The 27,307-nt window shown below is 42.8% G+C and overlaps 1 protein-coding gene across 9 annotated transcripts in view; it reads left to right on the top strand.

Annotated features, from left to right (window-relative positions):
• MSRB3 (methionine sulfoxide reductase B3) overlaps positions 1-11,186 on the top strand; it is a 110,255-nt gene extending 99,069 nt beyond the window's left edge. The window contains exons 6-8 of one of the 9 annotated variants that reach the window (XM_064655756.1): positions 773-828; positions 1,313-1,373; positions 10,948-11,061. In XM_064655756.1, coding sequence (XP_064511826.1) covers positions 773-828; positions 1,313-1,373; positions 10,948-10,980 — 150 coding nt within the window. In that variant the 3' untranslated portion in view covers positions 10,981-11,061. Of the gene's footprint in view, positions 1-772; positions 829-1,312; positions 1,374-3,127; positions 3,658-3,692; positions 4,460-6,530 lie in introns of those variants that run through there. The other 8 variants (XM_064655760.1, XM_064655753.1, XM_064655758.1 and 5 more) reach the window with 8 other exon arrangements.
• Positions 11,187-27,307: the final 16,121 nt, after the last annotated feature.

The raw sequence follows: 27,307 nt of genomic DNA, 5'->3' as shown, positions 1-27,307 counted from the left end.
TTCTCCTGGGTTACTTCCTTTTCTCTCTGAAGTCAGTAAAGTGGTTTGTTTTGTGAATGAAAGCTGGATGCCTTTAGAAGGATGGCATTAACACTGACCTCAGCTCATGCACTGAATTCCTACCCAGTGGGAGGTGAGGTTGGAGGAAAGGGTTAGTTCATTGATGCTCAGAACCTGCTGAGAGGGGGACTGTTAACCTGCCTGGAAAGGGAACTGCTCAGAGGGCTTTTCCCTTTCTTGGATTAGCCCAATGAAGCCATCCTTCTCTCCCTTTAGTTTTAGCCATCTGCTGGGAAGATGGCTCTGATTCATCTCAGCTTGGTAGAGATTTTTTTGTATATATAAAATGGCAATAAATCGGGGTCTGGGGTGTTCACACCAAATTGGGGTGGACTTTAATTTTCCTATTGCTACAGCCTGTATCAGAGAAGACTGTCTGAATTTCACAGTATGAAATATTTTGCAAGGACAATACAAAGAATTCAAAACCAAACTCCTTCAGCGATTTCCCAAGAAATTCAGCATGCTTTGTGCCCCTTGGATCCTAAAACACACCCTGCTAATGGGGTAATCAGGAAAAGAAAAATTTTGTGAAGCAGATTGTCGAAGCATCTTCTGACAGCTAGAGCATGAGAGTTGTTCCGAGGGAAATGGGTCTATAATTTACAATGCCACTGGACTCTGAAAAGGTATTGTGTAAAAATTGCAACTTTTCACTTGATAGTTTTTTTCTGCTGAATATGGTAATAAAACCTGTGTTCTGCTTTTTTAGAGGTGGAGAGGACCCAGAGTGCAAGTCAAAACCCAGAAGGTTCACAGAGCACAAGTGTAGGTTTTTCTTTCTTTTTTTGTCTTAGTCCTTCAGAGCCAAGGCAGCATTTGGAAAATCAGCTGCAACTGTGCTCATTTTTACACAGTCAAAAGATTGATTAACCAATCCTCCTTCTCTTCCCTGTCATTTTGACTACCAAGTTGCTTCAGGTGTAGATGGAGGAGTGACTGTCCTGAAAGAAGAGCAAGAGGTCCATAGTCCAAGTCGAAGTGTAGCCCCAGCAATTAGAAACACATCTTTTTTTAGCTCTCTCACCCATGTCAGTCAAGAAGAAATCCACTGAAGCATCAAGAAATCCATTAAAGTCAGTGCAATTGCACCAGCACAAGGTTGCTCATTGAGATTAGGGTCTAACTTTGGTGTCTGTTTTATTTGTAAATTGAGCAGATAGAAGCCACTGGGAAATCATTAAATCGGAACTTAGCAATTTTAATTTCCACTTGTTTTTTTGAGTAAAACCATACTTTGTTATCCTTGCAGAGTCTACAAGGACTGGTTTGAACTACTCTCACCAGCTAAGACAACACTTCTGCTTTATAAGGTGAGCACGTTGAATAAAGCTTCTCGATGTAGTTGTTTCTTTTTCTTTTAATTCACCTCCTGACCTTTTAAAATTACTTTACTCAGCAAAGGACAATAGGGCCAATCCAACTCCCATTAAAGTCAGCAGGAGTCTTTTCATTAACTTCAGCTGAAGTTGGGCTGGGCCCAATAAGACTAAGAGTAAAAAATAGAACTCATATAGAGCTTTATCTTGCCCCCTGTGGCTTGATAACTGACCTCCCATCATGTTCACTGGGACAGGATCGGGCTTATAAATCCAAGTAAAATTATTAAAGGCCTAATTCTATAACCCAAAGCTTATAAAATATTTGCATTTCCTCTTTTTAATCACACAGGAATATTTGAAAACTATTCATGACTTTATGAACAGGGAAAAGTTTCCAAGTGAACAGATTGGATTCATGTTTGGTTTGCTTTGTGCCCTAGAGTTTTCCCTTTTTAAAACAGGAGGATGGCAGGGGTAAGGGGCTCAATGATGACCCCATGTAACTCCTTCAGTCTTCGGATTTTTTGCTTCGTCTTCCCACACAAGCACCATTCTGTTTCCTCGCCAGGACCTTGTCAGGTCACCCCAGCTCCAATCCTCTGCACTTTTTGCTCTCCCAGAAGAGAGTGCCTCTGGTCTCCTCTACCTGACTGACCTAAAATAAGCAGAGCAGCACCCAGAGGGGTTCATCTGGGACAGGGTGGTGATGTGAATGCCTCTTAGTGTAATGGGAGCAAGTGGACTGGATTTTGTTCTTTGTTACACCTTTAGCCTGACACTAAACATTTGTTTTCTAATTAATGCTTAAAATATACCGTAAGATGATAAAAGTTCTACCAACTCACAAACTCTCAGCCTGTTCTGTGACGTGGATTTTGCAGTGGTTCTGCACATGACACAAAGCTGATATTTTTCTCTTTATTGGCTTTTCATGATGCTCTTTTTCCCTTTCTGTCTATTTACCTTACAACAAATATACATGGAAAACCCCATCTCAAACATACTGAATTGTTTCATCACCAAGAGAAGAAAGGTCATTTGGTAGCTCTTTGAATTGAATGTAAAAATACCACCTACTGTAGGTGCTTGTGTGTTTTATTCCAGAGACCCTAGATCACAAATTTTCTTTTGGTTAAAAATAAATCTACTCACTGCCATCTACAGGGAACATTTTCCAATGTCAAAAACTACCTCTGCCATCAGAATAATTTGTAGCAGCCACTCAGGGAAAAGTGGGCTCGATGAGACAACCGCACTATGAGGCAGAACACAGAGCCACTACACATCAGCAGATGCTGTTCTACCCTCCCTCCCACATCATGAACTCTTCTCTTTTTTCAGCAGAATCTAAATTTACTCAGTCCTTTAAACATAGACACATAGTATATTGGAAAGAGCTCTTAGATATCCTCAGCTTCTCCCTTCATGAAGAGGAAGAGCCCCCCTGACACCATCAGCCATGGTATTCTCTGCGCTCATCCAAATGTGTTGCAGCATCAACATCAGTCACTTCAAAGAGCTCTTTCATGTACCACATATTTTTTTATCTAGAAGGCCCGAGCAAAAGGCAGATCTGGCCGTGTCTGGCTTTATTCAGCTTGCCACTTGTGTGGCCCCTTGGAAAGGTCTCAGAAGAGTGAACAAACTTTCCATGCATTTTCAGCGAGGATGTGTAAGATACAAAGCCTTTTCTATCTCCAGTTGTTAGCAATGAAAGGTAATCAATGGCTTTGTGTTGCTCTCAGATGTGTTGGTCCTACTGAATGAAGGATTCTGCTGCGACCTACATTGCAGAGAAGTCCTGTTCCCTGGGTTAGACAGTGCCTGGAGATGGGCAGTTTCCATTCCTCTCCGCTGAGGCTCCCGCTCACATCTCAGGAGAGAGCCTGCCGACCATACTGGATCAGGCTGCTGCTCTCATGGCACCCGCCTCAGCAAGCAGCTGGGACCATGCCCAATTTCATCATATGGGGGATGCTCTAGGAAACCACCTATGGAGGAGTCAGCTCTTCTGGGAACAATGTTTCAATGAGGACAACCTGACCCAATTTCAGGAGCCTATGTGCAGGGAAGCCTGGCAAGGTGTGCATACCTGTCCCACCAGCTCACCCTTCCCAGCTGTGTGGGTGCTCGTGGAGCAAGGGATGCTGCTCTTTGACCCTTCTGACACCAGATGAAACAGCCGTGATTCTATGTGTTCCAGATGGAATTGGCTCATAGGAACCTGCCTGTACCCCACAGAAAACCCTGTTGTCAGATCCTCGCTGTTGCCACATTGTGTTTGACAGTGTTCAATTGTCTTTTCTGCAGGTCTTTGTAGGTCTTTTCTGCACAGTTCTTACTAACTTCAGGCAACAGGAACTGACTTCAGGACCGTAATCCGTCACTATTGGCTTCTTCTGTCATCTAGTTCACTGTCTGAAGGAGCCCTTGCACTCTGCTAAGAACGGAGAAAACGCACCAGAAACAGACATCTGATTTGGAGAGTTAGGTGCCTAAAGTCAGACCGCTTAGTCTCCTGCAAGCAGGACGTCTGATTGAAGATAATAGCTCACATTTTTAGGAATCTTCTGATGAAGTCATGAGACCTGATGGTATTGCTTAGCATTCTACTGGCACCTAAAGCAACAGTTGTTCTTAGTGATTTATGTAGATGCAAATATTCTGGCAGGTTCTCTGCTCTTGTATCTCTGCAGGGAGAGACAAGCCAGATACTGCACTCTCTTGTTAACCAGAAGCCAGAAGAGAAGGGAAGGCACATACCAGATTTGCTGCATATACCTTTGTTGGCCAAACAAGTCATGCAGCCAACAGCCTATTCCATGCAGCAACCATGGTTTCAAACTGCTTTTACAACCAAATGAGGATGGGAAGGTATAGAGCAGGAGGTTGTATTTTTCACTCTTGATTCTTATTGGAAGGTTTGAAGTGTTTTGTTTATATGCTCAAAGAACAGCGGCCAAGTCGCTTCATGTTTGTAATTACCTGGGTACAACTAGCAGGAAAGTTTGTTTTTCTCAACTAGAAAGCAATTGTCTGTAGCCAGTCACTAATAAAAGACTTTCAAGATAGTTTTATCCATTTCTCTGTTCTTTGAATACTAAGCAGAAAGTAGAAACCAATTCCCTAGGTGGTATAATACTGTCTGCTGCTATAGACTGTTGTGTACTTACCATAAACATTGATTTCCTTTGGACCCAAAGATATTGCCTTTTTTTTTTTTTTGATGGATTGAATGTGACTGCGTATTTCTAAAATACACAAAGGTGGAACAACCACAAATGTATAATTAATGAATTGTTCTGGCCATATTTACTACAGAAGTTGCCAGTGCCTTGGCTGGAAAACATATCCATTCGGGTCTAGGCCAAGTGCATGCCAACATGTAGTATATTTTCATTAAGTTACACGATAGTAATGTTTTTAGGAATCACTTGCGTTCTTCCAGTCTGCCTGCCAGAAGTGTTGCCCAAATCCGTTCCCTATTTAATCGTGAAGGAATGCTGTTCAAAAGATTTGGGGTCAGAAGTGCTTAATAAATCAATCCAGATACACTCCTAATGAGTGGTGAATTAAACAGCATTTGTTTTAAGATCAGAGGTCCTCTTGGGAGATTATTTTTTATTGCAAGCAGAATTGTTCACTTCCAGGTATCAAGGAGCTGTGAATTAAGGCCTGTTAGGAAGAATCTTAGTCTTCTTCACTGAAAGCATGTGATTATGTCCAGACAACAATAATAAATAGGTGAGACTCATGTCCTCCACTGGAATACCCTGTTTCCTGAGTTTAGGAGAAAGAAAAATTTTGTAGCTTCAGGTGGGATGAAGTTATTCTGCATTTGTATCTCCAGGTTCTTATCTTGCAGACCACAGCACAAGGATTTAGAACAAGGAGTGTGAAGAAAATAGAGGAGGTGGAAAGGAGGTGTTTGGAGTCCACACTGACTAGAAGAAATGGCAGCTCACTGACTCCTTAGAGCAGTCTCTGCAGGGCTGGGCAGAGCAGATTTTTCCTCTGTTGGGGAAGGAAGGCTAGAGAAGCCAAGGCTTTTTGCCACCTCGAAGGACAATGTGCAAAATTTCAGGCAACATCTTTGAAATGAAAAGGATGTAGCTTGCTTGTAATGTCTTGTTTATTTCTAGCCTTCTATGCTTTTAAAAACTGGTGTTTTTTCAGAGCATTAGAAATTAATAATTCCACCTTTCCGTCACTTTCACTTCCCATCCCCACTCTTCTCTGAGCAGGCCAGCAGGCTCACTTGTGCGGTAAGTGAATATCCCCATGAAGCCTAAGTGGTGTCATGAGGAATAAGTGAGAGTCCCTGAACAAGCAGCAGAGGATCAGGTCCCACACCAATTGCTAGGGAGCCACAGTCCATGGTAGGAGAAATTAAGAAACCCATGCATACAAAAGGACCTGACCATCCTTCATCATTCTATATTACCAGGAAAAGTGTAGCCAATTCCCTGTGGTAATCAGAGAAACACAATTAGGTCCTTTCTGTTTGCACATTATTATGTTTTTGTCACACATTGCTCACTTTGCATCACATCATTTCACTTAGTTTAAACAGATAGTCTGCCATTCTATTTCCTAATCATAGTTCCACACTTGGATAGAAATACCCTACAACACAGTAGTGTAATACACAATCAAGAAGGAGGAGCACATGGATGAAGTGACTTCCAGGTCAAGGATGTGGGTGCAGGAATTTGAAATATCCTCATAAGGAACAAGAGCTTTGAAACTACAGTTTCCACAGAATATTTAGCAATTCATGCTCTGGGACTCAAATTAAAAAGAGATTTTTTAAAAAAAACGTAGCTCAAAACTTGGCATTTTGTTTCTGTGGGAAATCCTGACATTTTCAGACAGTTTTTGTTCTGAATTGGAACAGGGCCTGAAAAAGTTTTACCTTTCCTGTGGAAATGAAATTCTGAAAATATTTTGTTCTAGGAAGCTCAAAAAATTATTTTTCATCTTTTCTAAAATCAGATGCAGCCCATGGACTGGGGGGGAGAGGTTCTTCTCAGGTGGCTGCAAAGTCTGAAGTGCAGTGACGTCAGAGGTGACTGCAGCATTCCCTGGACTGCTTATGTGATGTGTGACATATAAACCCCTTGGTCCCATTCTTTCATGGCCCTCCAGACCAGCCATGTGCCCTGCTGTGCTGCAGAGCCTGGGAGCTGCAGCTCCTGGTCCGGAGATGTGCTGTCTGTCAGCTGCTGCCGGGGGACAGCAGCTTGATCCTGCAAGACTGACAAGAAAGCTTCAGCTCGGGTATGGCAAAAATTTCCAGAATCAAAAATATTTTAATTATACATTTTGGTTTTGACATATTAATCAATCACCAGTTCCTGAGTAGTTAGGAACCATGTAGGTTTCGTGGGCAGTGAAGCACATTATGGCTCTTGGACAGTCATAGACATTCTTATATAAGTCACCAGTGGGAGAAGGGGGATGTATCAAAGAGACTAACCTCTGCAGGAAGTAAGAATGATCTTCAAAAGTCCTGAGATGACCATACGGATATTTACAAGTCCAGGGAATGTCACTGATGGAAGTATGAGTGTGCAACTTGTATGCAAAAGGAGAAGGGCTGAAGAGGTAAAACAGTCTGGGGTAGGCACATTAGAGTTTAGGTTATTTATGTTGGTTAGCCATTTACATCTTTTCACTGTTTTAGATCTCATCTCTTTTTGAAAATGAGATTTGGATTCATAAGTTATCTGGGCACTTTTAATAGTTTTATCTCAAATTAGTAACTCTTCCAGGAGTAACTTCAGTACTTGCATGTTCCCTGTTTTATAGTGGATATTATTTATCCCCACATATGTCAGTTCAGAAGGACAGTTCAGGAAAAGGTATGGCTTATTATATAGCAGTGATGGATGGTTCCTTTATAGAAACCACTTGCATCGGGGAGAACAACTGTTGTGTATTAAATACGTTCCCTGTATTATGCATAGAGTTCATACCTGTCATTGAAGTAAAAATCCAAAGAAAGGGAGAAAGAGCAAGAAACCTTATGAAATTGCTTGAAATATCCAAATAAATATCAAAGAATACACCATGATTTTTGTTATTACAATGAGCATCTATGGAAGCCATGATGATGCAGAGCTTGAGAAACTTGGCAAATGAGTTTGTGTCCCGGGGACTTTTTGTTCCTGTACTGAAGAAGGATGAAAACTCAGCATATTGAGGGGTTAGTTGCTCATAAATCATTAATAGCTGGAGAGGTGCCAAATCATTATTACTTTTTCTGGGTGTGGTATTAGGTATTATTTAACAAGATAAGATTTTTTTCCATACGTCCATTCCAGTTCAGTATTGGAAGAGGAAACACATACCTAGGGGATTACAGGCCCAGAAAACACCTTCTCCAGGAAAACAAGCTGAGTGAATCACTTCAGACAAAAGTGTGTTGAAATGTTAAACAAGTGCTCTCTTGATTTGATGTTCCTGTTAATTATAAAAAAAAATTAACACCTCTATGAACATACAGACAAGTTAAGACTGATATTGTTTTATAGAATTAGTATTTTATAACCTCAAACTATCCTGAAAACATATAGGGAAAAAATTAGTCCTGTGTTATTCAGAATCAGAATTGTCTTAGCTTTGTGGTTTCTGCTAAAGCCAGCTAACAGGGACACATCTTAGTATATCTCTGGCTAGCAGAGTTATTTTCAAACCTGGGGCCAGATCGCATTTCTCTGGACAGGTCTTGAACTGCAGAGATGGCATAGTTTGGTCATACCTTCAGAATAAGGCTCATCCCAATGTGGAGATTCCCTAGAGACACTCCAAGGCATAGGAGCATGTAGTTTACAATGCAAGTGAGCTTAGACAATCACATAGGCTCTCTGCAGTGTTCCTCATTTAGTTGTTTAAAATTGTTAGGGTCCTTCACATGGTGAATCTCTTCCCTGAATTCAGTGTACCCACAAAGTGGAGGGCAGTGGGAGATTCTTTGTTGCCTTCCCTTCTCCCATGGTCTCCCTGATAACATATATGTGTGTATATATATGTTTACATACATATGCTGAACTGGGGGCTGGGAGATTTAAAAGGGCAAGAGCTCAAACTTTTGTCTGTTGACAGGACAGACCCCTGCCAGTGGCAGAGGAGCATAGGAGTCCAACTGCTCAGGCTGGGATTTCTTTGCTAATTACAATCAAGTTTGGGAATTTTTCTTTTAAAAAATCTTGCATTTAAAAGTTGGGAGAAATGGAGTGCTTGTGTCCCAGAAACCCCAGGGGCCAGCAGAGGTGAGAAGAGTAAGATTTGGGCTCAGTGATCATGAGGAAAGTTTCTGGGAAGGAATATCTGACCAACCAAGTATGTCTCTAAGAGCCGCTGTCGTGTTTCTGCTCCTTATTTAAAAAAACTGGAATACTTTGGGGAAGTTTTGGAGAGTGAAGGGGTGGTAGAGAAGAAGTTGTGGAGAAAGAGGAGATTAATGGCAGCAAGTATGTGGCAAGATAGTATTAGGCTGAATCTAATAAAAATAGCAACATAGATATCTCAGGCCTTTCTGCCAAGTCATAAGGGTGTGAGTACTTTTCTTGGAATATACTGTAATCTTCCCTGAATCCACATGCATTTCAGGTGCAGGAGAGCAACTTTCTCCATAGTTTTCTCTGAGTCTGGGCAGATTCACCACATTTTCCAAGCTGATGCTTTATTGTTTTTCCCTTCTCTGTTTCAGCTCTTCTAGTAAAGCTCTTTTATTTAAGCCTGGGTAAACTCCGATAAGTAGAGAGGTTAATCCTTCCTGCTGCTTGACATGGGGCATTCAGTTCTTTGGTCTCTGGACAGCAAGTTTAAGTTGGTGACACTGAAATTTTGCCGCAGAAAATCAAACCCAGCCCATCAGACTGATGGTAAATAATTATCAAAGGGTTGCATGAATATTCAAGCATATATGGGCATCTTTAGCATGTAGTCCTTTAATCCAGGGGAATAACCCAACAATATCACAACTACAGTACATAAACGGGTATGCTTTGGTCTACATATACTTGTAGGGTATGTACAGGCATGTATTTAAAGAGAGAAAGAGGGAGAGGGCAAGTGTAAACACACCTGTGGAAAGCCAAATAAGGCAAGATAAGAAATACAAAAGCCCCATTACACAGGTTCATGATGGCTGGTGGCACAACAATCACATCCCTGCCAAGGCTCCTGGAGTGGGGACTTCCAGGCAGCTTCAGCAGTGGGACTGGCCTTCAGACTTCCACTAAAAGTCATGCCCCCAAGAAGACACTGGCATGTGAAGAAGTCATTGCTGCCAGCAAAAAGCACCCATCCCTTGGCAGAGGTGCAGGGCACTAATGTAACAAGGCACCTTCCCAAGTAGCCACAGATGGTTGCCAACCCTTTTCAGCCCTCCTTCCCCTGCTTCACCTCCCTCAGGGATCCTCTGCTGCCACTTGGCTGCAGGTTAACTTGGGCAGCACAGACTTCAGCCACTCAGTTGGCCCTATATGGCTCTGATTTTCAATTCTGTACAAGCAGCAGCCACCAGCCCAGGAAACCAATTAGAAAGTCTGTCAAATGCTGCCAGTTACAAGGCAGCGTTCTGTGGAGTGCATGGCCTGGTACTGATCACTATGGACTCTAAGCACAGCCTTTACTTCTTTTGCTTCAATTACAGGGCCCTGAAAGCATCTTGTGTTTTCAGTTGTGATTGTCATCACACTTCAATGCAGCATGTGCCATGGCACGTGTGTGAACACAGCTGGATTTCTATACAAAACGATAGATATTTTCTTTATAGGCATGTGAATAGAGTCCCCACAATCTGCCAACAACCAAATGTGTTGGGCTACCATTTCTAGTGGAGGATCAAAGAGTATATTTAAATGTTTCTAATTCAATATCCAAGTAACTACAGAAAGTCACAGGCAGTGGGGGTGGCAAGGGAGTGGAGGAAAGGAGGTATTAGAAGAACATGTTTGCTGGGTGCACATGTGCAAATTTGGATGGATGTGTTAGCCTGCCAGGTGGGGGACATACTGTTGGAGTACTGTGCCCAGAGGGGGTGTTCCCACTGCCCAGGCTAACCCCCTATTCCTGCTACATGCCTTGGGGCTTAGCCACAGACATGGACAGGATGCCTCATGCTACATACAGGAGAGCCCATGCCACCTGGCTGGGGAGCAGCAGGGGTCCTGGGAAAGGGCAATTGAGCACATCATCTTCGAAGTCCACCCACAGCACTCACCCACAGGGAGGGTGGGCAACACCTGAACCTGCTGCACCTCCTCCTGCCCCCACACAAGTGAGGGCAGGTTTTTCCATGTGATGTCCTGACTTCCCACTCCTGCCATGGCTGGGGACTGGTTTGGACTGAGGCAATGAAAGAGAAGCATATTTCTGGTCATCCGGAGTGCATCGCCTCTCCTTCTTGCTCCATAGTTTCTCTCCAGGCAATGAAAAAGGTATGGCAGAAGCCAGGAAAACCCAAGGTACATGAGCAAGCAGCCACTTAGGGGAGAGAGAGGCTGGAAGCTTTTGTCTGCTCATCTTACAGTTTTTCCTATTTATGGCTTTGTAGCAGGAGAGAGGAGATCTGCACCCTTTCAAGTAAACAACAACAGAAAAAGCACCTGAAAGCAATTACTGGAGCAGATAAAAAAAGCATTACACGGAACAGCCTGAAAACAGTTCCATCTCCTCCCCTGCCCCAGCAAGAATGTCACAATGGGAGGTAATGATGCTGAAAATGACCTGTTTGTTGTGTTCTTTTAATGTCATCCTTTCACTTGTATAAAATAAAGCATGTGTAATGACTAACACCTTGACTGACTTGTTTATTTTTCATAATACAAGAAAGAATATATAAATATGAGTGAATACTACAGCAAAATCTACAGTATATGTTTATTGGTATTTACTGGTATAACTTATCTAAAAGTCTAAAAATTAATCAAGGTCCCCAAATTTTAGTGTATCAGAGTGGCACATTTAAAGTCCTGACCCCATGCTGGGAAAGCCACATAGACCCCAGCTCCAGCTGCAGGTGTGCTGCAGAAGGGAACTTCTCTTGCTGAGTTATGGCAATGTTTTGGTGCAGGTGCTGACTTGGCATCTTCACGGCACAAAGCTGTTGCAGAGTGGGAGTCACCACCAGAGCTGGAACAGATGGTCTAGTGTGGGGACACCCGCAGAGTAGCTCTCTGAGCCGTGGCTGGGTTTATCCTTGCTGGTGGCTGTCAGCCCATGATGGATGTGGCTGTTCCCCAGCAGGGCAACTCACCTCTGGTGTTCTTGAAAAGATTTAATGTGCTATCTATCCCCGGTTTAGCTGAACACACAGCACCTGCCTTAATTTGGATTTTTCTTGGTTTTACCTGGCTCATGCTATGCCTATAATGTTCTTTAAAAAGTTGTCTTCTTTTTTGATGAATATGTGCAGTAGCAATTTACCAGATCAGAAAGGATATATTTTCTCCTTTCTTTAATATGTTTTAAAACCAAAATGTATCTCTTCTGTTCTAAGGTTAACCTAAGAATCCCAATCTTATGTAATAACCCTGTTGCCTGGTAATAATGCAGAACAATGGACAGTGGTATGGAATAAATCTTTATATACAGGGGTTTAGACTAATTTCATTTCTGGTCAAAATACAGGACTGTAACAATTATCAAAACTTCAACCACTTCTCCACAATCTGTAGATTTTCCTTTGGTCTAGGATACTGTACACCTATCTAGGAAGTTGCAGCTAGCTACAGAACCTGTCAGTTTGAATTCCAGCAAACAAGTTGTACCAAATTTATGGTGTCCTGGTAAATGACTCTTTTTGCAGAATAGGGTATTAATATCAGCCAAAAGCTCAAATTCACCTGTCATGTCCAGGTAATAGAACTTATCCAGAAGCTAGAAGGAGAGTGAGAAGGTGATCAGTCACCCAAATATTGGAGCCTTCTCTCCTTAGCACACCACTAAGTGGGTAGGAGATACCTTTTCATGTCCTGTTCATTCTGACTTACTAATAATTTGAATTAAAACATCAGAAATACATCAAATTGATACTGAAGAGCTGGTGGCTGTCTGTAGGTGACAGTGAGCAGCTAGTTGTTTTGAAAGCAGTGTGTTTGAACACTGATACAGCCTCCTTTCTCTGGACTGTAAGTACAGATGGAGTCCCTAGACAAGCCTGAGGACCTGTGCTACCCACACGGGCAGAGTGTGCTGCAACTGTGGCATGGACTGGTGAAAAAGTAGAGGATATCTTATAGTCAAGATGGAATGAATCAAATTCCTCCAGATAGTTGGCTGCTTAACTGCACTCAAGCCAGTGTCAATTAAAATACAACCAAAATATTTTCCAAATCTGGGCTTGAGGATATGGGCTCCTTCAGAAGTAGAATCATAGAATCATGGATCATTTAAATTGGAAGAGATTTCTAAGGTCATCTAGGCCAACCCTTAACCCAGTACTGCTAAGTCCTCACTAAACTGTGTCCCTAAGTTACACATCTACAGAGCTTTTAAATACCTCCAGGGAGGTGTGAGAGCCGGTCTTCCACAAAGTTTCAATGATCTCTCCCTCCTTCTCCTTCCCTCTTTTTGCTCCCTCTGCTTCTATTTCTTTGCTCCTTTCTTGATGCTTTGGGTGGCTTGGAGCTGGAGGGATTTGATGTTGATTTAAGTGGTGTGGATTTATTGGATTTTGACTGAAATGTTGTGGATTAATAGTGTATGTGCTGAGTTGGTATTGTGGTGGAACATTTTGTCTAGCTTGCGTAGTGTCCTTTTGAACTTTGGCCAAGTTCCCTTATTTTCTCCCCTAAATTAATAAAGAAACCTCTTGGGAACAAGCCAGTGGCTTATTCTCTTGACACTATCTCAAGGTATTAAAGAACCCTATATCTATATTTTAAATTAAAACTCCTAGCTGAGTCTGTGAGATGACACCTCCTGGGCCTGGAGTCTTACACCCTGCTACATCCATGGCAAAGGACCACTGGTGAAGGTGATGCTGCCCTGGGTTGGACCCATGGTTTCTGTTTCTGCTTTTGTTTCCCCACCCACTGGCAATGGAAAACTGCTCAACAATCACATCTACTTTCCTGATTTGTTTTGTTGTGACTGGTAAAGCAACAGTAAAATCAGCTGTGGTTAAATAAAATTTTATCTTAGTGGCACGGAGAGGGATTGTATTCATGTTTCATTAGCAGAGGTTGATTGATTAAAAAGAATTAATTAGTTTTCTTTGTCCCACTGCACTGCTGACACGCCAAAGAGAAGATTTGCAGGAGACATTTCACTGTCAGGTTTTTTCTCTTGGAGGTGTTGAAGAAAGGCCTGATACCACACCAGGAAGGAGATTGGGAACAGATGTGCAAGATGTGTGTGAGCTTGTGAGATGTGAGTGAGCACGATGTGTGTGTGGGTGCAAGGCATGTACACATAAGAATGTGAGATGCACTTGTCTGCAAGAGGCATGTGAGCATGAATACACTGCAGTGGGGAGGGTTGCAGTGGGGCAGGTGGCCACAGCCAGGGCCCAGGCTCAGGGCTGTGACTGGGGGCATGGGGAGGCCAAGCTGCCCCTTGGTGCAGAAAAAGCACTTCCCAGAGGCAGTGCTGCCATTCATGCCCTCTCCTCCACAACTCAGCTCCTCGTGGTTGATTTTCATCTCATGTTTTTCAGCTGGAGTCCTGGGAGTCACCTTTTTAAAGATGCACAGTGATGAATCAGTTGTAAATTAAGCACTGGCTTAGGATATGATCATAAGGACTAAATAAATTACTTCTCAGTCGATTCTCTGAAAGTAAATTAGTTAGTTACTTTAGGATATTTTAAACTAAGTCTTTATTGGTTAATGACCAGATTTGGTTTGCTCCAGTCATCATCAATTGCTGGAATAAGAAAAAACCCACAAACCTTCAAACATATGAGTCATGAGAAGAGCTGGGATATATCACTAACACGTAGTTGACAATATTTCCTGCATCGGTTCACAAGCAGCCAGGATGTCCCTGGTGAACTATACACAGCCCATCGGGCTCTCAGGGGGCATGTGTGTGCTGTCAGTCATTGGCAGCATAGCAGGGAAACCAACAATGAAATAAAGGCCTCGACACACCCAGTGGAGCTTGCGGGATGCTGAAAAATTACATGAACAGCTGAAATCCTGCTGCTGAGCAGATGATCCAGAAATTAAATAAGGTACTGGGATGCAGAAGGCTGGCTGGTTTTTGTATGAAATCCTGTGCTAGCCCCTGGAAAGACCCCTGCATCCTACAGAAAGGGCAGGTTTGGTAAGAGAAGAAACTGTGGGTTTATGTCAGCATTTGAGATTTATAAACAGGGATTTAGGAGAGAAAAATTCAGACTCTACTTAAATGCATTGAACTAGAACAGATTTTTGGAGAGAGAGAAAGAAAGAGAAAGAATATGGGAAAAGTTGAATGCTTTAATAGTACTACAGTGAGTTTGTAGTGAACTGCTTGTGTCCACTTTTTAAAAAACCACTATTTGCAAAGGTAAGTTTATTTTCCTACAGTAATACACAGTGAACACACAACATTCCACAGGTTACCTATTGACTCATAAATAGTAGAAGTTAAGTGCCATTGGAAAAGACATATTTTTGCTTTTTTTTGAATGTTGTTTTAGCAGAACAAAAATTGTGAGGAGGAAAGTTTGATTTATGATTGATTATGGCAAACCACTTGCCAGTCCAATAACATTAGCCTCTGCATACCCCTGGTGCTTTGCAAGAGTTTCTGTCTTGTTGTGTCCGGAATTAACCATGCTTGGACTCCTTGACCCAGACACTTTCCAGGATGCCCTTGGATCTTGTGACAATGAACAGCTGTGCTGCATCATGGGAGCTAACCCCTCTGAGGAGACTTACTAGAAAGCAGATCCTTTTTTGTGATATTCTTCTGTTAAGAGAATCAGGATTGCATCTCCTGTGTAACTCAAAGAAATACTGGGGGAAAGTCTCACCATTTTTCTCCTAGAAGATACAATAAATGAAATTGGTTAATAAGATTTTAGAATATTCATAACAGTTATCCCATATGGTTCCTTCAAGTTGCTTTAGTACACACATTAATGTTAACAGAGACCATGGGATTTGTTTTCTTACTGGGAATATATTGTATAGTTCCCCTCCAAGACTCTTGTCCTTCTCTTCAGTAAGGTAACTACATATGTTTTTGCTGATGGGGAGCTTAAAACACTTGATTGTAGTCCCAAGCCTTTAAAACCCAGAGAGTGAACGTGGCGACACCAGTACCAAGTGTGCCCGACATGAAAGCCTGCAATTGTTTGACTCTGTTGCAAACCAAATCTTATTCACAGAAATGTTCATGAGAAAGTGAACAGGAAAGTTCACTCATCCACACCTTTTAAATGAAGACTGACAGCAGATATGAAAATAGCTTTTGTTTCCAATTTCATTCCATATGGTTATGGAGTGGTTGCAGAATCAAGCTATTTGTATCCAAAAGGAAACATTCTTTCTGTAGATATGAAACATCCAAGGATTTGTGAAACTTAGATTTTAAAATAAGTAAGTAATTCTGGTTTTACTACCTTTTCAGCTGTCCTGGAAGTATAGACCATCCTGCACTAATGAGTTCCATTTCAGGAGTCTTTTTGTTTTGCAAAGCAGATGCAGAAGTTCAAAGTGTAGCCTTTTCAGATAAGAGAAGGAAGCATGCTCTTATGCACACAAAGATAACTTTCAGTCAATAATTTGCATATGGATGCTTTGCATGCATAATTACATGCCTGTGTCATCACTGGTGTATTTGATGTTGGATATTCTGTACTTAGTTACCACCCAAGTGCATTTAGCTTTGCACTGTATCCTTATTTTCAACCTCATCCTAATTGGAATCCTATGAATATGATTGTTAAAAAATTTATTATATTAAACAAACTGTTGTACTCTCAAGGAAAACACAGTTGGCTCAGTTGAGACACTTGGTTCTGCAGAGATAATGAGAACAGTCCTATCTAAATTCAATTGGATTAAGATAAAGATCTGTCAGTAAATTGAATGCAGCATCCAAGACGAGAGCTCTGACAAGAAAATTTCATGAAGTTTGCAATTTAATGGAAAGGAAAAGCTATTCACAATTTAGCATGAAGGGGGGAGAGCTCTTTGCCTCAGCCACACTCTGCCTAGACCGTGCTTCCAGCCTCTGTGCTTCTCCTACCACGTCATTTCCCTCCCCTCCCCTGCCCACCTTTCTTTCTTCCTCCACTGTTTCTCTAGCTGGGGGCTGCAGGGGACTTCCAAGCCCTCCTGTCTCACCTGAAAGTTCATCTTGAGGCTTTTTGTGATGGGAGAAGGAGTGGGAGAAACATGGGTAGTGAAGGGTGGTGAGAACTGTCAACCATGAACATGATGCTGAGGTCTTGGGCATCCCAGGGAAGATGCAGAATGAGGAGAAATGCACCTATGCAAGATACTGTGAAGCTGCTCCCCGTCCTTGGGGACACACAGAGAGGCTGTGTGGGCCTGCTCAGGGTGAGACATGGAGTGGGAAACACTGAGATATTTCTTGGTTATCCCATGCACTGGTGCATCTCTTTCTGCACAGAGTCAAGAAAGAAGTGAAGAACATACAAGATGATGACTGTCAACACAATGAAAGAAGGGATGTTGGAAAGATGCTACCACAGCAGTACTTCGGATGAGCAGCCAGACCTGGAGTTCATATCAGATGGTGGCTTTCATGGCAGATATGTGGGGTGTTAGGAGCCAGCTGCGGCATCATATTGCACTGATGGAGCGAGCAGTGAGTGGCACAGAGGGGAAAACACAACAGTGCCAGAGGTTGGCGCCAACTCCAGAAGGACCTTTCTGTTATCACCCTCAGTCAGTCAGGACTGACTACACCATGTGAAAATGTGGAAGAATGGTATCTGCTCCTCTGTCACATACACCAGATCTAGCTCAGACAGACCTCTGGGTGGCTGTGAGAAGCAACCCTGTGGAAGATACAGATATTGCTGTCGCTGCAGTTTCTGAGCCTAGACCTATACCAGCCTCATTCCCCTGGCTAAGTGTGGACCTCTGAAGAGTTTCATGAATCTTTCCATGAAGGAGATCCCTCAGCCAGTCCCAGCGCTTTGCTGAAGCAGATAACAGCGTCTGGAAAGACCTTCATTATCTCTTGTGCCGTCTGGAGGCCAGGGCTCCCTTCCTGCCTGGCCTCTGAACTGTACTTGGCACTGTCTACTCACAGCCATGTCTGCCATCTCCTGCCTCACAAATCCCTCACTCAAAATTACTACCACGTTTGCTTTCTTCACTTTTTTCTTTTCTTTTGAAAAGTGAGGTGACATAAATTCACTCTCATAATATGCATCAAGTGAAGACCATCTGTGTTACAAGGCGCTCCTTTCATATGAGATAGGCATAATTTTGACACAAGGTAAAATGAAACCCATGGGAGAGGGAGACACTCATTCCCCTCCCAGACCCCTCCTCTTCTCGCTAAAGGACTGACAGGCTTCAAAGACAAGGGCTAGTTGATGTGGAGCCTGTATATTGGTGCTCTGAGGACAGCAAGAGGACATTTTTACTTGTGAGCAGACAAACATATGCTGTGTCTAAAAATGGCTTCAACTGGTAGGGTGTGTACAACGCCAAGAAGAGTCTGGTGGCCAGGGCCCTGCCTGCCTCTGGCCCTGCTCCTGGTGAAGGTGATATGGGGACTGTCTCCTCTCTCTGCTGACACAGCATGGCCTCCTGAGAAAACATGCCTTGGGCAGTCAGAGCTCCACTTCCCAGGTTTGCTGAACCACAGCTCCCTTGAACTGTGGATCTGTTGGAGTGGGCCCAGAAGAGGGCCATGAAGATGATCAGAGGCTGGAGCATCTCTCCTCTAAAGACAGACTGAGAGAGTTGGGGTTGTTCAGCCTGGAGAAGAGAAGAGTCTGGGAAGACCTTAGAGCAGCTTTCCAGCACCTAAAGGGGACTACAGGGGAGCTGAAGAGGGACTTTTTACGAAGGCATATATAGGCATATATAGGATAAGGGGCAATGGCTTCAAACTGAAAGTAGGTAGATTTAGATTAGATATTAGGAAGATATTCTTTACTGTGAGGATGGTGAGACACTGGAACAGGTTGCTCAGAGAAGTTGTGGATGCCCCATCCCTGGAAATGTTCAAGGCCAGGTTGGATGGGGCTTTGAGCAACCTGATGGAAGGTGTCCCTGCCAATGGCAAGAGAATTAGAATTAAACAATCTCTAAGGTCCCTGCCAACCCCAACCATTCCATGATTCTCTGACCAGCTGCAGCGAAGACATGTACACAGGGAGCCTCCAGCAAATAGTCTGAGCAAAAGGCCTCAGGGGAATTGTTTTGTGTAACTTCAGAAAGCAGGTGCCAGGCCATCTTCCAGTCACAGAAGCTCACTAGACAAAACAGTGCAAAGAAACTCCCCCCCCTTTTTCTGCCTCTCATCCAGAACCTCAGCAATCTCTAGGCCATGATGAAATCCTGACTGTGTCCGAAGTCAGTAGGTGAGCCATGAGCTTCAGTGGTACTGGGATTCCACCAAGGCACTGAATGGTGGCTCCTCATGGTGTACATTGCTTATGGCACACAGGACAGAAATGACAAAGATAACACATATTTGAGTCATGCACACTGCTAATATCACCAAATACAAATAACATCATGCACCAGTACAGGCTGGAGGATGACCTGCTCTGTGGAGAAGGACCTGGAGGTCCTGGTGGACAACAAGCTGTCCATGAACCAACAGTGTGCTCGTTCATGGCCAAGAAGGACAATGGTATCCTGGGCTGTATTAGGAAGAGCATTGCCAGAAAGTCAAGGGATGTGATCTTATCCCTCTACTCAGCCCTAGTGAGGCCGCATCTGGAGTGCTGTGTCCAGCTCTGTGCTCCTCAGTACAAGACATGGAGATCCTGGAGTGGGTCCAGCTGAGGGCTGCAAAGATGATTAGGGGACTGTAGCATCTCTTTTACAAGGCTGAGGGAGTTGGGCCTGTTCAGCCTCGAAAGGAGGTGGCTGAGAGGGGACCTTCTCTCTTTCTCTTTCTCTCTCTCTCTCTCTCTCTCTCTCTCTCTCTCTCTCTCCCCCTCTACGTATATATATATATATACACACACACATATCTGAAGGAAGGATGTCAAGAGGATGGAGACAGGCTCTCCTCAGCAGTGCCAGCAATAAGAGGCAACGGGCAGAAACTGATGCACAGGAAGTTCTACTTGAGGATGAGGAAGGAAGAACTTCTTTACTGTGTGGGGTGACTGCGCACTGGAAGATTGCCCAGAGAGATTGTGGAGTCTCCCTCACTGGAGATATTCAAGTACTGTCTGGATACAATTCTGTGCAATGTGCTCTAGGATGACCCTGCTTGAGCAGGGAGGTTGGTTCCAGCTTTACCCATTTTGCAATTCTGTGATTCTGTGAGTGTCTCCTCAGAGAGTATTTGCTAATGCCCACAGCCACTGTCAGCACCCTTTACTTTTCATTATTACTTGCTGTGTTACTTTATTCCTGTAACACTGCTCCATACAGAAATCTCCCTAATCTGTTTCAGGCGGGCAATGGGTACCAGCACCCTCTTGCATTGCTTCGTTGTGCTAGTTCCTGAGGATTACAAATGAGGGCCATCTGTAGTCCCTACTATTTGTGGAGATGAAAAGGAGCTTAACCTAATGTATTTTGGCAGAGTAATAGGGAAACATCAATCACAGTATGACATGTTAGTTCATATGCACCAATAGGCTCATGTTTGTAGCTCGACACATTAAGTGGATCTGTTTCTTTAAAGATGAGTCCATCACTTACAGACAGACATTTGGAGCTCTAGCATACAGGACACTTTTAAGAGATAGTTGATAAAGAGCTTGAAAATGTGAGTAGTGACATGAAGCTAAACTCTGGCTCATTTTCTTCAGATTCCCTATTAGTATGAGCCTCATAAAGTTGAAATTGGGGTCAGTTGGACAGTTATTTTAGCTAAAACAGATGGAGTTGTGGTGGCTGCTTCTAAAGAAGCAACTTTTACTGTAAGTTACCACACACTGTTTCTGGGATAAATATATTTTCTTGTACTACATCGTTTGGGACTGTGTAGTAATTACTGGACCAATACTGATTTTTTAATGGCAACCATGCCAGTAATTTCCTTTAAAAAAAACTATTCTGAGATAGTTCACAGCAGTGAAGAAAAAAAAGTATTTTCCTTTCAAATGCCAGAATCAAACAGTTTCTTAATTTATTACAAGAGCATAAAAATTGAGAATCCTCTGAATTACTGTTTTCTCCATGTAACAAAATATTCTGCATGAAGAGGGATTATTAGATCCCCTGAACTTCCCTTGTAAGTAGAGCACAGCTGTGTGAACAATTCACAATGTATAATTTACTGGATAAAGTTCAGCACTTTTTTGACTTGTGAACTCTTAAGGAGCAGTTCGGGACTTCTTTGTTATTGATTGTTATGCAAGAGTTTTCACTAACTTCTTCAGGAATACCATCCTCAAATGGTTCATAAAAATGTATTTCCATGACTTAATTTCAAGCTCATTTTGTGTCAGGTCAGCAGCGCAACTCAGGTAAGGTGACTTCTGTCCCTTGAATTGACAACACATAAAATCACATATTAATTCCTGTTTTCTGCTCTTGGATATGCAATTTCTAAAGAAGCAAAATACTCAACATATATAGGAACTGATTATTTGGGGAGCAAAGTTGCTACTTGTTATCACTACTTTTATTCGTGTTTATTAGCCTACAGAGCAACCAGGCCTGGGGCCCCCATCCAGCAGATGCAAAGAGGAGGTGGAAGAAATCCATTTCCCAAAGAGCTTCTGGCTGCAACCAGGGTATGGGTGAGGAGGGAATGATAACAGAAAACATCTCACTCAGCTATTATGGTTTTGAAAAGTGGTAGTGTAAGAGGGAGATAAGTTACAAAAGGGAAAGGGTGTATCAGAGGCAGAGGTATGGGGTAAGAGGACCAGATGTGGAGTGAAGCTAAGGTAAAGAGGTCAGAGTGAAAAGGAATGTATGATTTCTCTTCCCACCTAAGCACCAGCCATTACTTGCCAAAATTAGGCATGCAATGGGAGCTGCCTCTTTAAAAGTCGTTTTCATCTGGAGATCAGGAAAGGGAAAACCCATCAGCTCCCAGCGCTGCCAGGAACAGCCCAGGCAGGTGCTGCAGGAAGTGCCCTACAGCTTTATTAATGCATCTCAGGCATGATTCAAAAAGCCTCGACCTTCATTACTCTTGCAGTTCCTTGAGCAAGGTATGCTGTTTGTACTGAATAGTGCCAAATCCTGCAATGAGAAAAAGATGTAGATTAGCCCAGAGAATTCAAGCTCACTTTGGTTTAAAGCAGAAATGAAAGGAACCACATTTGTGATTGAAAATCAGTCAGCTCTTGATCACCTGGGAGCAGCGCATCCAGATTGGAGATTAGCTGTGCCCTGATGAAATATTCCCAGCCATATCCCCCACTGCTCCCCTCCTTGGTGTTCATTCTTCATCATAACTTCATTTTTCAAATCTAAATGTACTAAATATGTTCTTACAATCCAATTTACATATGTTCTGTATTAGTCTATTGAGAGTAACATTGAGAGTTGACTGGACATGGAAAAAATGCAGATTACTTCAGTGGACGGTACCAGTGACTTTTTTCCTCAGTGCATATGGAGGTAAAGGCTGGATTTAAACCACAACTGATTTTGATTAGATGGCTGAAAAGCAGTGTGAGCATTTATTAGCCTTCTACATGTCCAAATGTCAGCTAAGAAATCACTTTTCACTGAGGCAGGCTCACAACACTGTGACTTCTGGGCCCATCATAGGAAAATGATGGGATGCACTTACAGTTCATTTCTTTGTGGTTTTCTTCCAAAAGTCCTTTTGTAATGGGCATGTAGTACAAAGCAGGCAACTGCTAAGGTGCATCTGGTAGACCCAAGGGAGGTGATGCTCATGCTCTTTGAAGCTACCACAGGCAAATAACCCCCATGAGGAACCTCACCAGCTGAGGGAGTGACAATGGTAGCAGTAATCATGTTGCTCTAACCAAGATGCTGAGTCAGGACAAGGGGCACAGCAGGAACGAAAAAGACATAACCAGGTCCCTGTACCCACATCTGCACTCATGTGGAGCCTTGGTAAGGTTTAAGGGTGAGTGGTGTGGAGTGGCCTACTGAGGGCCAGCCTAAAGCTAGCCAAAAAGAGGAGGCTGTGAAAAGGATTTGGAAAAGGAGGTACTGAAGGCCTGTTTTCAAGGCAAACCCAAACTGTTTTTAATCAACTGACTCACAGTATTTTTATGTGGAGCTTAATAAGACACCAGATATGTAGCAAGAATATATTTTCCAGTTCAGTGATGTCAGGTCAATCACAAACCTATCAAAAAATGTCAAACCTGATAACAGGAAGAAGCTGTTGTAGACCTTGGTAACATGGGTAAAGGATAAAATTGTGGTAGTAGAATGTGTCTTTAATGGCCTATGAAAACACATAGATTTTTAAAAACAGTGTTTTATTGTTTTTGCTGATGATCTGGAAGCACTCTCTGAGTTGGGCTGAGATTTTGTAATGGAGTTACTACTGCTTGTTTGGGCTGTCATGGGGCTGAAATGTCAGAGATGAAGTGTGTCTGTTTCTTCTGCTCCTCTGTTGGGTCCTTGGAGCACAGTGCAGACACTGCAGTAAAAAGCTGCTGGTTATAAAAGGAGGTTATCTGCTGCATGAAACCAGGACCATGCACAATATACTTTCCAGTTAGTTTATAAATATTTTTTTTTAAAATGCCCCTGTTCTGTCCTATCACCAGTCTTGCAAGGCTATCCTTTTAGCATTGTGGCAATTATTAATAAGGTTAATATGATTGGCCTTTCAAGTAATTCTATGAAACTTGTTTTATGCTGCCCCCTTCCTCCTGCCTTATGTGCTCAGCTCTCCAGACAGGGCTGAGAAGGTTACCATACTGTAACCCCTGTAACCCATGGACTGGCAGTTGAGGTTCCCACTCCCCTGTTTTTCCTCTTCTCTGACTGTGAGAGCAAGTTTTCAGTGTTGGACTGACACTGAATGCTGGACATCAATACCCTCACCATTTTTGTTATGCCTGATCCTGTACTAGCCCCAGGAGCTGCATCAGAAGGTACAAATGCCTGCTGTCTTTTTCAGACCATCAATTCTGATCAGCTCTGCAATATAGAAACACAGAAAATTAAATAAAATTTACAGAAGCTGGGATGTCTGCTGTATTTTGTCCCAGAACAGGTCTAAGCAACACAACTGAATGACTATGCATATGCTCCTGTCTTAAACCCTTCAGATGAGTTTTGAAGTGATATGATTTACCTGACATGTGCCACAAGCTAAGGTCAGTTACCTGCAGTTCAGCTGATCTGTCCAAGTCACTTTCCTCCTGATATCAAAACTCTAAAAGCCTTTCAGCCCAGTGGAATAAATTCAGTGCCTGATCCATCAATGTTTTTTTCCTAGACAATCTGTTATGAGTGAGATAAAGCTTAGCAAAGGAGAGACCAGAAATGAGAAAGGAAGGAGAATGGTAAAAAGAGAAAGATGCCATAAGAAGGAAAGGAGACCTTTCAGGAAAGAAGAAGATATATTCAAGTCAAAGGAAAATTTTAGCACGAGGACAAAGGGATATTAATGGGTCATGAAATCTGGAAACAGGAAGAAAGAAAATCAGAACAGCAGAGAGATGAGGTTCTGAATAGTTTTAGTGTAGGAGTAACAGGAGCAAATGACCTATCTTCTTTCTTTTTTTAAGGGGCAGTTATTTTTTAAGAGGAAGAGGGGTTTAAGAGGGAGTTTAAGAAACTCTCTTTTCAGGAGTCTGATGCTTTATGAATGGTGTTTAATGGCAAGAAGGAAATAAGAGAAGAGCCAGAAGTAAGTAGTGGATATTGCTCTCTCAACCATAAACAGTTTTGAGGGCTACCCAGTGTTTAAAACACAACTGTTAATGACTGATTCTGTTATCTTTTAAAATGTATATTCTTTACCCGCAGGAGATTCTGCATCCACCAGAATCTCCTTTCCTTTTGGGCAGTAAATGATATGTTCCCAGAACAGCCTGTGTTAACAGTCTGTTTTAAAAATGAGAGGGCAGCAGTTGCTTTCACTCTGGACAGAAACCTACTGAAATAGGGATTTCTTATTTCTAATCATAGATCGGCACAGTATCACTCACAGAGATAGGAATCTGAGAAATGCACAGTGCATACAATCCAATTTGGATCAAAATGTAAAGTGTCATGGGATGTGCTTAATGCTGTGACTTCGAGCAGATCTTGTACTTCACAAGAGGCAGAACCTCCTTATTTTCTTTGATTTTTTTTCTTTCCTTTTTCCTATCAATGACAGTGGTGAAAACTTCTTCTTTTCTTCTTTTCTTCTTTTTTTTTTTTTTTCCTCAGATACAATTATGTCTTGAGTATTTTGCTGCTACATGAGACCAGGTGCAATGGCTTGGTGCATGGCCATCCTGCATGGTCATGCCTTTGTCCCCTTCCCCAGGACAGCTCTCCTCTTGTCTGTCCTCCATCTCTGTCCCTGGAGGACAGTGGGAATGAAGCTTGCATCTGAAGAAAGGGGTGATTTATGGAAAGATTACGATGAAACCCACCCACAAAAAAAGCCAAACACAGACCTGAGAGAGGCAGGGGATGGTAAGCGCCCTGTGCCGGGCTCTGACCCGAAGCACTGCAGGTGCGGCTGGGCAGAGGAGGTCCCGACGGGGGGCTATAGCCTCCCACCTCCCTGTGGTCTACCTGCCCCTCACGGCTTGTCCCAAGTGCAGTCAGAGGTTACTGGATATGTCCAGCAAACATCCACCAAGAGCAAGAGACAGGCTATGGCACTGCATGGCAAATAAGTGACATTGACACAGAAGCAGTTGCACTCAGCTGTGTGTGCAGTCTTCCATCACGAGGCCGGGTCACGCGCGGCTTCATACGTGTGTACAGCAGTACACGGACAATGGCAATGCTAATGCCAGCAGATGGGCTAATCTCCCACATTCCCCTTCCCCATTTACTTACGCTTGAAGTGAAGGACTAGCTTGGGTGGCAGCCTGCAAAGCCTCATAAATACATAAACACACCCAACACTTTAACTCAAACCACATCACATCCCAACAGATATTCCCCAGAAGTCCATGGGGAAGTGTTGTAGACTTGTATGAGTCCCAATGTTGCTTGCCTGCAGGAGGAACTGGACATGAGTTTAATCCATGCAAATCTTAGGCTTCATCAGAGACACTTGTTATTATTTTGTTTCCAGCTTTGAAATATACCAATTACACAAAGTTGTCACTGTAATGTTGTGTTTCTTCGCTCTCATCCTTATCTTAGTGTGTGTCCCCTTTCTTGACAGCAAAATCTGTGTTTAAAAATCCAAGGGAATAAGTGTCTACAGGTGGGAGGCTATTGAAATTACTTGAAACTTCTTTCTCATTATTTTTTCTGTAGGGAAAAAAGACGACAGCTTCCCCAAACACTGGGAAAAAACAGACTTGTCAGTTTGACTTCACTGAAGGGGAAAGACTCAGAAACTCCTTTAAGAAATCAAATAGGGAACACTTGGAAAAGCAAAGCTGATTAAAGACAGCTAACATCAATTCAGGGAAAGGAGATCATGCCTAACTAATTCGTTGGAATTCTTTGAGGAAATTACTGCCCTGGTAAGGAAGGGGAAAGGATATTATAGACTCCGTTTTTCAGAAAGCATTTGACAACATTCTCCACTGTTGGTTAAAATGTCTAGGGTCTGAAGTCATGGAATAGAAGGACAATGAGCATATTGGACTGGAAACTGGCAGAAGAGAAGGAAAGAAAGGGTAACTATGAATGGGAGCTTTTCATATTGAAGAGGGGGATGTAAGAAGGATCAGGGAAGAAACCACATTTGGAGTTTTAAAACAAGTCTTCTCAAGGTTAATGAAGATGCTCCTGAACTTTGGGAAATACAATTAATAATGAAGAACCATGCAGACAGATGGAGAAAGGAATGGTTTGTTTCACCACAGTATCTTAGAGAGCAGATAGAAAGAGGAACACTTTCCTGACTGCTTTGCTAAAACAGATCTGACACAGCTTGAATGGTAATACTTATTAAATTCCACAGACACAGAAAAAGACAGAGAATTTCACGCTGCTCAAGCTCAGGCTGCCTACACAACCCATTTGTCCTTACAGTAAGTAATGTCTCAGGAGAGTCCTGCAGCCTTGACATCACGACAAGAGAGTACCAGAAAGGGGTAGCCCTGCTCTGTGCATGGTGAACCACAGGCACTAAGGCTTGCAGAGCAGTCTCTACTGCTAAGAGTGTACTCTAAAGCGGGCACACAGTCCCTGCTGCGTGTATGGTTTTCAGGGGAGAGAGAAGGAAGAATTCTTATGTCTTAAGCCACTGTGCAGTTCCCCAGGGATTCCTGCCAAGTTCCTTGAACTCTCTATTCTCATCTTTCCAGTGTGGCTCATCCCTTCTAATTCTCTGCCCCCTAAAAGAGCAAGCTGATACTTGTGTTCAGCTATCAGGTATGGTCCTTCAAACATGTTTTCCATAGACCATTTGAAAGCCATTCTTTTACATAATACCACCATTGCTTCTAGGTTATTATGGGCAGGAGCACTTCACTCTCCTGATTACACCATGCTTGGAGAGGAAGCAATAATTTAAGTGGTGTGACTACAAAACTGCTTCTGATGGCTGTAACGTACATGGGAGAAGGTACGAGTGAAAGCATTAAGTTAGGAAGCTTTGTCATACACAGAGAATTTATTTCATTAATAGAACTTTATAAAACTCCTTTTTCCTACACAAGTTGATTTAGTGTGTGCCCTTGGAACTAGCACTTTCTTTCTCTGTTTCCTCTCTTTCCACTTTGAAGT

Source organism: Pseudopipra pipra, chromosome 5, assembly GCF_036250125.1.
Source record: "Pseudopipra pipra isolate bDixPip1 chromosome 5, bDixPip1.hap1, whole genome shotgun sequence".
Taxonomy (NCBI): Eukaryota; Metazoa; Chordata; class Aves; order Passeriformes; family Pipridae; genus Pseudopipra; species Pseudopipra pipra.
Note: the sequence above shows the minus strand (reverse complement) of the source record. Positions and strands in the feature narration are given on the sequence as shown.